Genomic DNA, 14,948 nt, shown 5'->3' with positions numbered 1-14,948 from the left:
CCTGAGAATTTAATATCCAACTTAAATGAAATTCATAAATAACATGGTAACAAACTTGGACGATACTGTTTTCATTCCCAGTCTATTGCTAAGCCGTAATCGAAATTGTGAAATTTGCAATCAAACGGAATCGTAAAAATGATTTGCTGCATCTATTTTTGAGTAATACTGCCATAACTTAATATTTAGCAGTAATGTATAAGTGTTTCTGACATTACTAATGATAATTCTACCTGTATAAAATTTGAAGGTAGGAAACATCCAACAAAAACAACAGCGACTTAGCGGTTCCCAGTCTATTGCTACGCCGCAATGTTGCTCCAGTGTAGCATTAAACTGGGTACGAGTTGGGGGAGGTATTGTTATATCATAGCATTAGACTGGGTACGTGCTCGAAAATACTGTTACTTAACTTCACCAGTAAATGATGACTTTCATTGTTTTAGCGAAAAATAAAAACGCAGGATTAAAAAACCCAACAACATTTTATGATATCCCAGTTGAATACTGGGTTATTGATGTCTGGTATCCAAAATTAAATTCTGGTATCTGCGGGATATCGAGATACCATTAATCTTGAACACTGAATCGCTACACAATCCTTTTAAGCTATGTAGTAGTTGCTAATAATTTTTCAATCAATTAACAACGGATGCTAATCAAAATTTTTAAAACAAAAATATTCTCTGAATCAATAATAACCTTTTCCTCTCAGATAGTGACCCCAAAATCTCTTCTTTTTTGTACACACTGGATGGTTAAACAAGTTTGTTTTGTAGACACTGGATGGTTAAACAAGTTTGTTTTGTTTAAATATAGTCTAAGAGAGGAAACCTGTTACATTTTTCCATTAGTAGCAAGGGATCTTTTATATGTACCATGCCACAGACAGGATAGAACATACCATTGCTTTTGATATACCAGTTGTGGTGCATTAGCTGAAACAGATATAGCTCAGTGGGCTACTGACTGGGATCATCCTAGACTGACCGCACATCGGCTGACCACTTTACTACAGGATAGCACATACCATTGCTTTTGACATACCAGTCATGGTGCATTGGCTGAAACGAGATATAGCTCAGTGGGCCACCAACGGGGATTGATCCTAGACTGACCGCACATCAGCCAAGCACTTTACTACAGGATAGCACATACCATTGCTTTTGATATACCAGTCGTGGTGCATTGGCTGAAACAAGATGTAGCTCAGTGGGCCACTGACTGGGATCGATCCTAGACTGACTGCACATCGGCCAAGCACTTTACTACCACTGGGCTACATCCCGTCCCTCTCTGTAAATTGATATGAGTATGAAAATGCATTGATTTTGTTTTCATAGCTATTTATTTATTAGGCTTAAATGTGTTCTGCTTTTCATTTGATAAACCTTGCAATTCTCTTTCAGAGTGTTTTGTTGTGCGGAACACGAGGCTGGATACAGAGCTAATTTGAAGTCATGTAAGTTACATACAGACATAATACGGCAGATTCGTTTACCATGAAGAAAAATATACATTGTTTGCCTTCACCTAACCAACCTAAATGTTTGGGGGGCTTTTCTACAGTACTGGAGCCTATTTCACAAAACATCGTAAGTTTACATCTGCAACTAGCACTTATTCAGGGGCTTAATTCACTAAACTCTCGCAACTTTGCGATATCGCAGTGCAATGCTAAAAGACTTGCAAAGAGGATGCGTTGTTGTCTAGCAGAGCCTAAGAGAGCTTTGTGAATTAGGTCCCAGGTCATACGTTTACACGCAGAAACTTATATCATTATGGAAGATGGGGCATTTTAAAGAAGAAATAAAATTAAATGTTTGTGCTTCAAACTACATTTAGTTGGTGTGTTAGTAGTAATAAGAATTGTGATTTAGTCGTAGATTTACGTTTACGTGCAAAACTTGGCTTACGATTTTTTGTAAAATTGGCCCCTGGTATGTAAAAACGACAGTGAAGTATTGCTAACTGGACAGATAGGTTTCAGCATGTTTCTTCTCACAATTTGTAGACCGAGTATCACAATTAACACACATTGAATACTCATTAGTCACCGACTATACTACAAGTACACGTACATATATACGCTGAATACCGGCTTATAAGTTGCTGGTTTTTTGCTATAAAACAGCACTGTATTTATGAATTTTATGGTAACCATCGTGCATATAAACTGCACCTTTCTTTTTCTCATTCTCATAATAATAATATAGCATACCAAATGACTGTTTATTAATTAAGCAGGACAAGTATTACAATGGAATGGCTTTTTATTGTCTAGTCAGGCTAGAAACAATACAACACTTGTGTATCAGGGTTGAAAATTAACATGAAAACCAAGGTTGCCACTGATCTGCAATTTCCCAAATCACAAAACAAACCAAATGAAATCAAATCAGTTTATTCATAAATACATATACACAGCACATTAAAATTATATTACACCCATAGCATGTCTTGTTCGGGTGCGTTGTCTTCAAGATTTACATTTACTAAAACAAAATTGTGGGGTGTATGATTTAGCATTACATGGAGAGGGAGGGTGTTTATTTTTTACCAAAATATTTGAACGGCCCTTAGGCTGTATCCATTTTCCTTCTTGGATTTGTGATTTCTTTGTTATTAAAGTATAAAGTTAAAGTTTGTTTTGTTTTGTTTACCGACACCACTAGAGCACATTGATTTATTAATCATTGGGATTCGATGCTTGCAAGTCTCCAATCTGGCAAGCCAGCTGTACTGAGATGACATTTAGAGGGAATTTCCTTGTTGACATCACCGAGAAATACCCCATCTTTTCTATCTCCACTTAATGAGAGTTCCCATTTTTGTTTATGACAAATATCATAAATCATGACACACTAAGAGAACTTTATGATACTTTCAAAAATGTGTTGCATCTTAAATCTACGACATTTGTATTTTGCTCTTAACTAGCTACGATATGTCGTAGCTAAGATGGCTTCGAAAATATAGGCATAGTGCGTATAATAGGCCAGAAAATATGGTATTATAATCAGACAATTTTAATTAATTTTTTTATTATTTTTGGTATAAAACAGTTTTTATCAAATAGATCAGTTTTGATCTGAAATGTTTTATAAAGTTATTTGACTGTAGAGTATATTATTTGGTGTATGTTTAATGTGACATGTAGGTCTATGTACTCAAATACCTAACTTAAGTTTTGTTTCTTGGTTTCTTGAATATACCGCTTCTTTCGCTTTTCGTTAATTTTGGTGAAAGGGGAAAGCGGTACATCTTGCATTCACTGTCGATTTTGTGATTTAAAAAAACGGTGCGCATTATATTGTGGTTCATGGTTTTTTTCTTGGAATAAATGTTCAAAGTGGGGGGTGCGCATTATACACCGGTGCGCATAATACATGGGGAAAATACGGTATTCAGTCGTCAGTTAATATTAATTAGTATTTTTTGTTACGTTATTTTGGCAATGCAGATAACTCATGACAATTCGATACACAGGCAATTTCGATATAACGAGAAAGTGACCCAGGGACGAACATGGTCGTCGTAACGAGGTCTGACTGTATATATATATGGTTCTGCAGCCATAGAAATTCATGGTGGCTATTAGTAATGTTAGTTGCTATCACCAAAAATGTTGCAAAATTAATTAACAAAAGGTGTTTTTTTTCAATTGAAAAAGTAAATAAATAGATCAAGGCCTTTAACAAGAAAAAGTTACAATTGTACAACAATGCTGCATTAAGTAATATCCATTTTGCTTGATGCATGGAATGTCATAATTTTAATGATTAATCACTGGTACTTACATTGCTGTTACTGTATTTCCTCTAATAAGCGTCGGGTCTGTAACACTTCGCAACAAAATAAACACTGGGTAAGACAGCCAAAAACTGATTACTCCCTGGCATGATTTAGGCACTTTACGTGGACAAATAATATTAATTTGTTCATTGTTTTGTTAAAAGTTTAAAGTTTTGTTACAGTTTGAAATTAAAGTTTAAAAATAAATAAATAAAATTGTAAGTTTGTGAGTTTTTAGCTTTAATTTCTAAAATTTGTTTTAAAAAATAAAGGCCGGGACTCCAATAAGTGCCGGTCTTCAATAAGCACGGGGGGTGGGGGTGGGGGAGGGGGGGTGCTTAGAGGAAATACAGTATTTATTTATAGTGGCCTGCTGTCAGTGAACAATGTTCACAAAATGGTCCCAAGTTTTAAGAGCTTTTTTTCCTCTTTCTTTTTTTTTTGGGGGGGAGGGGGTAGGGTAGTATGCTTTAGGATTTTTACATTGAATCGTTTATTATAGAATGCTTTGTTTTTTGTATCAGTGATTGATTCTGGCCAGTCTTCTAAAACAGGTGAGTATAGATCTGTGTTGCATGCTGTCTAGAACGGATCCGATGAGATTTTTATTAATTATTACACTCACACACAGGTATCTGAGAATTTAACTTCATATATGCGTTAACAGGTTATGCCAGAAAAATTGCAGGTAACTGTAACCCAGTTCATTTTGCATTGCCATTTATACGATACTCTAAATTTAATGCATGAATGAAAAATAAGTACTAGACTTGCATGAGAGTGCCAGGCAAATGAAAAATAATGATTCAGTGTTACTGGTCTACATGTTAAAAATATCTATAGCTTTGTTTTAAATATCTATAAAATTGTAATTGCAAGCCTTGAAATTTGCATTGTTGGGATGTAAACTGGTAGAATCGGGGAACATTTTGTAAACTTATCTAATTATGATTAGCAACATTTCCAGTCTTATTGAAAATTGATTAGCAGCTACTGTTTAATGTTTTAAAATTGTATAGCGATGTTTGAAACTTGTGTAGCAAATTGCGACACGATACTGAACCCAATGTTCCCAAGAGTTCTTGACCGATGCGATATTGAACACAGTGTTCCCCGAGAGTGCTTGACCGATGCTTAACTGCACACAATGTTCCCTGAGAGTGCTTGACCAACGCGTTACTGAACATAATGTTCTCCGAGGGTGCTTGACCGACACGTTACTGAACACAATGTTCCCCGAGAGTGCTTGACCGATGCTTAACTGCACACAATGTTCCCTGAGAGTGCTTGACCAACGCGTTACTGAACATAATGTTCTCCGAGTGTGCTTGACCGACACGTTACTGAACACAATATTCCCCGAGAGCACTTGACCGATGCTTAACTGCACACAATGTTCCCTAAGAGTGCTTGACCAACGCGTTACTGAACATAATGTTCTCCGAGGGTGCTTGACCGACACGTTACTGAACACAATGTTCTCCAAGGGTGCTTGACCGACACGTTACTGAACACCATGTTCTCCGAGGGTGCTTGACCGACACGTTACTGAACACAATGTTCTCCGAGGGTGCTTGACCGACATGTTACTGAACATAGTGTTCCCCAAGAGTGCTTGACTGACGTATTAATGAACACAATGTTCCCCGAGAGTGCTTCACCAATGCGTTACTGAACACAATGTTCCCCGAGAGTGCTAGACCAACGTTTTACTGAACACATTGTTTCCCCAGAGTGCTTGACCAACGTATTACTGAACACAGTCAGTGTTTCTGCCAGAAAGAAATTTTTGGGTATGGCGCTATAAACTTGAGTATTTACAATGTGTGTGCTGAATAAATAGTGGGTATGGGGGTCCTCCCCATAAAGAAAATGGGTTAGGTTTAAGGTTAGGATTAAGAAAATGATACAGTGATGATAAAGAGCCATTAATTTGGTCAAAAGATCAACGTAAAAAATAAAAATTTGGGTATGGCACCATACCCATTTTACCCTCTGGCAGAAACCCTGACAGTGTTCCCCCAGAGTGCTTGACCAACGTATTACTGAACACAATGTTCCCCAAGAGTGTTTGGAGGAGCGGTATATCAAAAACAGTAGTATGTACTGTCCTGCATATGGAAAAGTGCATGTAAAAGAACCCTTGCTGCTTATTGGTAGGAGACTGTACACAAGTCGTGGGTAGGACATCAAGGGCAGCAGTCGAGGCATGATGTGCTGGCTTTTTAACTGCTGAAAGCTTATGGTCAGGGGGAATGATTGACGAGGAACTTCCAACTTATCCTTTTTTCCGTGGTTACTATGGTGCTTGTGCCTGTGTTGGAAGTTATTTATTCCTTAATGTATTGTCTAGTTGGATATTTCACCAGCCTGGTTGCAGTTTTTGCATTGTTTAATTGGTGTAATTTTGTACATGGCTACATTTCATAAAAATAATTGTGACTAAGAATTGCACTAGACTGATTGATCCTTTTGTTGACAGATATTTGCCAATGGACTTCACAAGGAATAGGGATAGATTTAGAAAAGTCGGGCAACAAATGGAAAACATCAGTCAGCTAAACGTCTGGTGTACATGTGTGTGTTACACTTACAAGTAGCAAGATTAATAACCATTTGTGACTTTTACTTGACCAAACGAAAAAGATATGTGAAAATATAATTAATTCAATTTTGTTTTCCTCAAAAAAGAACATCCACAGTTGATTGATATATACTGTAGATCAACACCAAAGGGTATGCATGACTGTTAAAGTGTTGGGAATTCACAGCTCTAAAAGCTGTTGCAAAACTGAATTGCAATGGATTTTTAATCCTTACTGGATAGTATCTTTGGTACTATATTTTACTAAATTGTCAGTGCGAAGGCTTCAAAGGCTGCTATTATTTAGCAAATCCACTGCTAGCGTTTCTCTCAAGGTAATCACTGATTAGTCAAACACTTAACAGGAGTTACGTTCGTCGACAAAAAAGTGAATGAAATTAACGTATTTGTGTTACGGAAACCTAGGGTTTTACTGATTAATCTGTTAATGTTTTTTGCAAGTTTTCACTATTTTGTTCATGAGCACATTCTTAATGTTTATTAACGGTGTTTTGTTGTTTTGCAATTCTCGAAATATGCTTTCTGATAATTAGTTTCATTTAATAGCAGCTTTTGCTTTATATTGGTACAAGTGATTTTGAACTGCTCAGTTTCTGAAGTTTACTTCCAGACTAAAATGTCTGAATCAGAGATATCTTCTATAAGTGAATTTCAAGCCTTGTCTTGTTCCTGTGTGTATTAGAAATGTGTGTCACATTTATATACCTGTATGTGGCAAATACATCTTCACAAGCTACACACTGTACACATGGGGATAGCTTTATAATGCAAGCATTTAAACAAAAAGAAATGTTCACAGAAATATTCTTTACAAAATGGTCGTTTTTGATGTACGGTTTTAGAAGAAATATGGCTTGAACTTAACGACAGCAATTGCCATCTATAACATTCCTCAACAGTGGCAAAATGTAAACATTTGCTCTTTTGAAATATTTCTACATAAAGCAAAATAACCATTCAGTCATGTTTATTTTCTGCAAAAGTCACTTTAAAAAAGACAAACACAGGCAGCTCAAAATTGCCATCATTGAGCTATTTTACCCATGACAATTCTTTTAAAAGTTGCTGTGGGAGAAATATTGTTAAGTTCGAGCCTTGGAGGAGGGATGTGGGTACCAAACATGACTGGTTTGTATATGGCCATGAAAATGTTGATACTGATAGGTAACATAATTGTCTATTTTCTAGAACAGGCACTTAAGACATGATTGTCTATGACTGCTCATGTGATCATCACTGTGGGCTAAATTTTATGAAAGATGATATTTATTCAGTAGGACAGTTAAACCTCTCTAAACTGGACCCTCTGTAGACTGGATTTCTCTCAAAACCGGACATGTTTCATGGTCACTTCTTAAACATCAGGACAAAACAGAGCCTCTTGACTTGGTCCTATGGGTGTCCAATTTAGCAGGGTTTCACTGTAGATGCATTTCAGACCAAATATGGCATGTGCACATGATGTGTGTTATATTTCCTTATTATTCGAAAAGGATAAAAGCCTTTTGTAAATGTGACCCAACGTGTGTGTCAAATGTAACCCAAATAGCTCATAGAGAATACCACATTGGTTTAAGAAGATATAACGAAAATAATTTATATCATTTTTGTTCAAGGCAAGACAGAAGAAGAAGGCATCTATACAATTTAGTCTACTTGTTAATTTAATAAACACTCGAGCTACAAAAACGCACTTTATCAAACTTCAAAGTGTTTATTAAATTATTAAGTTGATCTTTGATCATCTTTGATGTTTCTATTTTAATGCATATTTTGGTTTTGGTTAATTCAAACTAGTTATGTTTCATGTAACTTGTTTGAACCATTTGACCAATTAATCCGGTCCATGTTTTATGATTGAGTTCAAGGAAAGGAAGGAAATGTTTTATTTAACGATGCACTCAGCGCATTTTATTGACGGTTATATGGCGTCTGACATATGGTTACGAATCACACGGATATTGAGAGAGGAAACCCGCTGTCGCCACTTCATAGGTTACTCTTTTTGATTACCAGCAAGGGATCTTTTATATGCACCATCCCACAGATAGGATAGCACATTATATTTTATTACATCACCGGGGAAACTCCACGGCATTTAAGCATGTTAAAGTTTCCTTAAGTTAACGATCAAACAGGCTTTACATGGCTTTTGTTACCTAGCTGGTCTGATCTTTCTGCGATGAAAATATCTCTTAGAAGTTAACACACATTTTATTTTTTTGCCAAAAAATATACATTTTGTAGGCATACATACATATTTATATATAAAATAATATAATGTGCACACTGCAGGGAATGGTATGTGGCATCGGGTTACAATCGATAAAATTCTATAGTAAATGGGTAATGCATGCATAGCAATAATATACAATAATAACATGTCATATATCAATGTTGTCTGTTCTATGCGTGGTAGCAGTTTTCAAATACTTACACAATTTAATTAGCCGTTTTGAATTGTCGCTGGACAGTAGTTGCGTTAATTTAAATGTTGATGGTTTATTGTAATAAAAAGATTTAATATATTTATCTCTTATGTTACTGAAGAAAGGACACACTAGAACAAAGTGATATTTGTCTTCTACTACATTCATATTGCACAGACGACAAATTCTATTATTCCTGGCAATATTGTGGTATCTGCCCGTTTCTATAAAGAGATTATGGGAAGATAATCTATATACCATGGCCGTTGTTAACCAGTCGTGGAGCACTGGCTGGAGCGAGAAATAGCCCAATGGACCCACTGACGGGGATCGATCCCAAACCAACCACGAGCGCTTTACCACTGGGCTACATCCCGATCCTGTACAGTACAGTTATTTTCCTTCTAGATCCCTGGTTCTTGGTGAACTAAATAGATTATAGTGTTAACATTCAGTTTAGATTACCAGTGGGTTACATCCCGATCCTGTACAGTACAGTTATTTTCCTTCTAGATCCATGGTTCTTGGTGAACTAAATAGATTATAGTGTTAACATTCAGTTTAGATTACCAGTGGGTTACATCCCGATCCTGTACAGTACAGTTATTTTCCTTCTAGATCCATGGTTCTTGGTGAACTAAATAGATTATAGTGTTAACATTCAGTTTAGATTACCAGTGGGTTACATCCCGATCCTGTACAGTACAGTTATTTTCCTTCTAGATCCATGGTTCTTGGTGAACTAAATAGATTATAGTGTTAACATTCACTTTAGATTACCAGTGGGTTACATCCCGATCCTGTACAGTACAGTTATTTTCCTTCTAGATCCCTGGTTCTTGGTGAACTAAATAGATTATAGTGTTAACATTCAGTTTAGATTACCAGTGGGTTACATCCCGATCCTGTACAGTACAGTTATTTTCCTTCTAGATCCCTGGTTCTTGGTGAACTAAATAGATTATAGTGTTAACATTCAGTTTAGATTACCAGTGGGTTACATCCCGATCCTGTACAGTACAGTTATTTTCCTTCTAGATCCATGGTTCTTGGTGAACTAAATAGATTATAGTGTTAACATTCACTTTAGATTACCAGTGGGTTACATCCCGATCCTGTACAGTACAGTTATTTTCCTTCTAGATCCCTGGTTCTTGGTGAACTAAATAGATTATAGTGTTAACATTCACTTTAGATTACCAGTGGGTTACATCCCGATCCTGTACAGTACAGTTATTTTCCTTCTAGATCCCTGGTTCTTGGTGAACTAAATAGATTATAGTGTTAACATTCAGTTTAGATTACCAGTGGGTTACATCCCGATCCTGTACAGTACAGTTATTTTCCTTCTAGATCCATGGTTCTTGGTGAACTAAATAGATTATAGTGTTAACATTCACTTTAGATTACCAGTGGGTTACATCCCGATCCTGTACAGTACAGTTATTTTCCTTCTAGATCCATGGTTCTTGGTGAACTAAATAGATTATAGTGTTAACATTCAGTTTAGATTACCAGTGGGTTACATCCCGATCCTGTACAGTACAGTTATTTTCCTTCTAGATCCATGGTTCTTGGTGAACTAAATAGATTATAGTGTTAACATTCAGTTTAGATTACCAGTGGGTTACATCCCGATCCTGTACAGTACAGTTATTTTCCTTCTAGATCCATGGTTCTTGGTGAACTAAATAGATTATAGTGTTAACATTCACTTTAGATTACCAGTGGGTTACATCCCGATCCTGTACAGTACAGTTATTTTCCTTCTAGATCCATGGTTCTTGGTGAACTAAATAGATTATAGTGTTAACATTCACTTTAGATTACCAGTGGGTTACATCCCGATCCTGTACAGTACAGTTATTTTCCTTCTAGATCCATGGTTCTTGGTGAACTAAATAGATTATAGTGTTAACATTCACTTTAGATTACCAGTGGGTTACATCCCGATCCTGTACAGTACAGTTATTTTCCTTCTAGATCCATGGTTCTTGGTGAACTAAATAGATTATAGTGTTAACATTCACTTTAGATTACCAGTGGGTTACATCCCGATCCTGTACAGTACAGTTATTTTCCTTCTAGATCCATGGTTCTTGGTGAACTAAATAGATTATAGTGTTAACATTCACTTTAGATTACCAGTGGGTTACATCCCGATCCTGTACAGTACAGTTATTTTCCTTCTAGATCCATGGTTCTTGGTGAACTAAATAGATTATAGTGTTAACATTCACTTTAGATTACCAGTGGGTTACATCCCGATCCTGTACAGTACAGTTATTTTCCTTCTAGATCCATGGTTCTTGGTGAACTAAATAGATTATAGTGTTAACATTCACTTTAGATTACCAGTGGGTTACATCCCGATCCTGTACAGTACAGTTATTTTCCTTCTAGATCCATGGTTCTTGGTGAACTAAATAGATTATAGTGTTAACATTCAGTTTAGATTACCAGTGGGTTACATCCCGATCCTGTACAGTACAGTTATTTTCCTTCTAGATCCATGGTTCTTGGTGAACTAAATAGATTATAGTGTTAACATTCAGTTTAGATTACCAGTGGGTTACATCCCGATCCTGTACAGTACAGTTATTTTCCTTCTAGATCCATGGTTCTTGGTGAACTAAATAGATTATAGTGTTAACATTCACTTTAGATTACCAGTGGGTTACATCCCGATCCTGTACAGTACAGTTATTTTCCTTCTAGATCCATGGTTCTTGGTAAAATTAAATAGATTATAGTGTTAACATTCAGTTTAGATTACCAGTGGGTTACATCCCGATCCTGTACAGTACAGTTATTTTCCTTCTAGATCCATGGTTCTTGGTGAACTAAATAGATTATAGTGTTAACATTCACTTTAGATTACCAGTGCCCCATATCCAAAGGTTGGCAATGCTATATATTTTTTCAATGTGACCCAAGTTATTTAATTGCTATGTGAGTAAGTTGATTACAATTAATTTAGATAAAAACATTTCATTTATTCTGTCCAACAAAAGTGGGTATTTTTTATCCCTTATATACAATGTTGCCTTGCCTTTACGAAGTAAAAAGGCGAGATACGGGTAGTTTTGTTGTAAAAGTTTCGCATTTAAATCACTTTCCTACAAACTATAAGTCCTAGGTCAGTGAAACTTGGTTTATAGTTGCACCTACGGATGTTCATCACAGTGCAACAAAACGGTTTATGGTAGGTGAGACATTGTGTTTCGGTACATTATTATCACATAGTACATTATTTTTATTCCTAATATATGATATTGATGAATCTGAAACACAAGAGGGTAATAATCTCTTTATTATATAATCTCAAGCTTAATACAAGAATGTTTTATGTGAACTTCATGCTAAACGATCTGTACATGTATAATTCCAGTTGGTTATTACTCGATATTCAAGTGGTATAAGAATATATGACACAGGGTCTTTTTTAATTGGAATGACATCAGTTTTAAAATATGTCATTTTTTATATGCCTACATAAAACCACTTGTGATGAATCCTAAATGTAAGAGTTCATAGTCCGTTTATTGGCTGCACAGAAGAGTTGAATAATAACAAATTGAATACATGTATCATATTAAAGGTTTGTACATAAATCACCAAAATCTATAAATTTCAAATTGTTACATTATAATTTATTCAAAATGTAATCAGTTCGGAAATACTCATATCATTGATTTGAATTCTAAAACCTTTCATAATGCCAGGCTTACAAAAGGTCATCTTGGCTAGATAAAGGCAATAATGTTTAGTTGATGGGTGTGGTGGACAGTTTGATTGCAGGATACTGCTGGTGGAATGTCAGGGTTTTTTTTATGTAAAGATAGAAAAGATCGCTTGCTGCATTTCAGGAGAAGCCTCTGTGGTAGCAGTATGTCATTTGTAGACTGGATTCCTGTGTGTCATCTGTCTGACACCCGACAGCTGCTGATTAATAAACAATGTTAGGCTTTCTGCCAAAAAGGGCGGGACGTAGCCCAGTGGTACAGCGCTCACTCGATGTGGGATCGATCCCCATCAGTGGGCCCATTGGGCTCTTTCTCGTTTCAGCCAGTGCACCACGACTGGTATATCAAAGGCCATGGTATGTACTATCCTGCCTGTGGGATGGTGCATATAAAAGATCCCTTGCTGCTAATCGAAAAGAGTAGCCCATGAAGTGGCGACAGCAGATTTCCTCTCTCAATATCTGTATGGTCCTAACCATATGTCTGACGCCAGATAACCGTAAATGAAATGTGTTGAGTGTGTCGTTAAATAAAACATTCCTTTCTGCCAAAGAATAATTTGAGGGTACGGAATACAAATTAAAGAGATCATAAATGCTCCAAGCCTCCCAACTAGATGGTTACAGATTTTAACTGTTTTGAAACTTGACTCTACATTTTATGCACTTTGAAAATGTTTAAACAGCAGTTCTATTACTATAATCTTTGTCATTCCAGCCAGTGCTCCACAGCTGGTGTAACAAAGACAGTGGTATGTACTATCCTGTCTGTGGGGTGGTGCATAAAAAAGATCCCTTGCTGCTAATTGAAAAGAGTAGCCCATGAAGTGACGACAGCGGGTTTCCTCTCTCAATATCTGTGTGGTCCTTAACCATATGTCCGACATCATATAACCATAAATAAAATGTGTTGAGTGTGTCGTTAAATAAAACATTTCCTCCTTACTATAATCTATCAAAAAATTAAAAAAATATATCCATTAATTTCCACGATTTTAGGGTGTGTAATTTTACACACACACACACACCCATACCCTCTAGCAGGAAGCCTGAATGTGCAAGGATGACATTACACATTCCTTCCTTTGCTCATTTTTCTTTTTTAATATATATATATATATATATATATATATATATATATATATATATATATATATATTATATATAAACTCTGTTGTGTGGTTTTCTCTTTCAGACCTAGCTGCTGGGAATGAAGAAAACACGAGCGACTTGAGCGAAGACGAGGAAGATGAGGAGAGCCACATACAAACGTTCCTCATGTCGCAGGACGCAGAAAACACATCGCTGGTGTCATTGAGTGACCGGGAAGTGTCACCCCGTAAGAAACAAGGCCTATGCGAAAAGAAAGCAAGAATTTCTGCTCCGAAGAAGTCCATATCTAAGACTAGTACATTATGTGTGTCTGTTACAAAGGCAGATAACAATGTTGATAACAACAGTTTTTCCACTCCGGTCACAAATAAAGTCAAGACTGCCAAAAAGAATATGGAAAAGACTGGTGGAACAAATTTAAGTCCAAATGTAAAATTACAGAATTTATACACAATTAAATCCGCATCACCTGCTAAAATTGCAGCTAAGTCATCCCCGCCTAAAGAAGAACCCAATTCGAAGGTGAACCCAACCGTATCTTTGAGTAGTGAAGTTTATAATTTTGATTCAGATGTCAGCCTGAATGTGCATCACAATATTACTAAGTCACCAAACATCTCAAAGAAAAGCCCAGGTACAAAATGCAAGTCGCCCCGTGGTTTTGATTCTTCAATTGAAAGATCCAAGCTGAGATCTCCACCGGCCAAAAGAGTAATGCAAGAGAGCGGCGACCAAGCTGCTTCAGAGAAGAAAAAGAAAATATCCATTCCGGGGTCTTCCGAGTCGAAGCGACAGTCTGTTGTTACTCTGTCTAAGATGAATGGCTTGCCTAACACTGCATGCATTGATACAGGTAAAATATGGACATTGAAGATCTCCCGGAAACATTTTGTTCAGTATAGCGTTGCGATTTACTGTGCAAGTTTCAGAGATTGCTACTCAATTGTAAAATATTAAACAGAAGTTGCTAATCAATTTTTAATTGACTAGATATGTTGTTGATCAAAATTTGGGAAACAAAATGTTCTCTGGCCATCACAAATTCAAATTTTTAATAACCTGTAAACGGGTTTTGCCATAAAAACTATTGCATAGCCTATTTTGTGTTTTTATACCCATCTTTGGCAGGTCAAATTATGGTATGGTGTTGTTCGTACAAATGTCCATCAAGTTTTCGTTTTCGGGGCATATCTTTCTTAAGGGGTGTTCTCATTTGTGTGATTAGCCATACTGACTTGTCACATGCGATCGAATCGTACTG

The 14,948-nt window shown here is 36.4% G+C and overlaps 1 protein-coding gene across 2 annotated transcripts in view; it reads left to right on the top strand.

The window, feature by feature from the left end:
* LOC121378359 overlaps positions 1–14,948 on the top strand; it is a 40,681-nt gene that overhangs the window by 13,193 nt on the left and 12,540 nt on the right. The window contains exons 4-6 of one of the 2 annotated variants that reach the window (XM_041506490.1): positions 1,410–1,462; positions 4,320–4,349; positions 13,770–14,540. In XM_041506490.1, coding sequence (XP_041362424.1) covers positions 1,410–1,462; positions 4,320–4,349; positions 13,770–14,540 — 854 coding nt within the window. The remainder of the gene's footprint in view (positions 1–1,409; positions 1,463–4,319; positions 4,350–13,769; positions 14,541–14,948) is intronic. The other variant, XM_041506491.1, reaches the window with a different exon arrangement.

This window comes from Gigantopelta aegis, chromosome 8 (assembly GCF_016097555.1).
Source record: "Gigantopelta aegis isolate Gae_Host chromosome 8, Gae_host_genome, whole genome shotgun sequence".
Classification (NCBI taxonomy): domain Eukaryota; kingdom Metazoa; phylum Mollusca; class Gastropoda; order Neomphalida; family Peltospiridae; genus Gigantopelta; species Gigantopelta aegis.
This window is presented reverse-complemented; position numbering and strand designations above follow the sequence as displayed.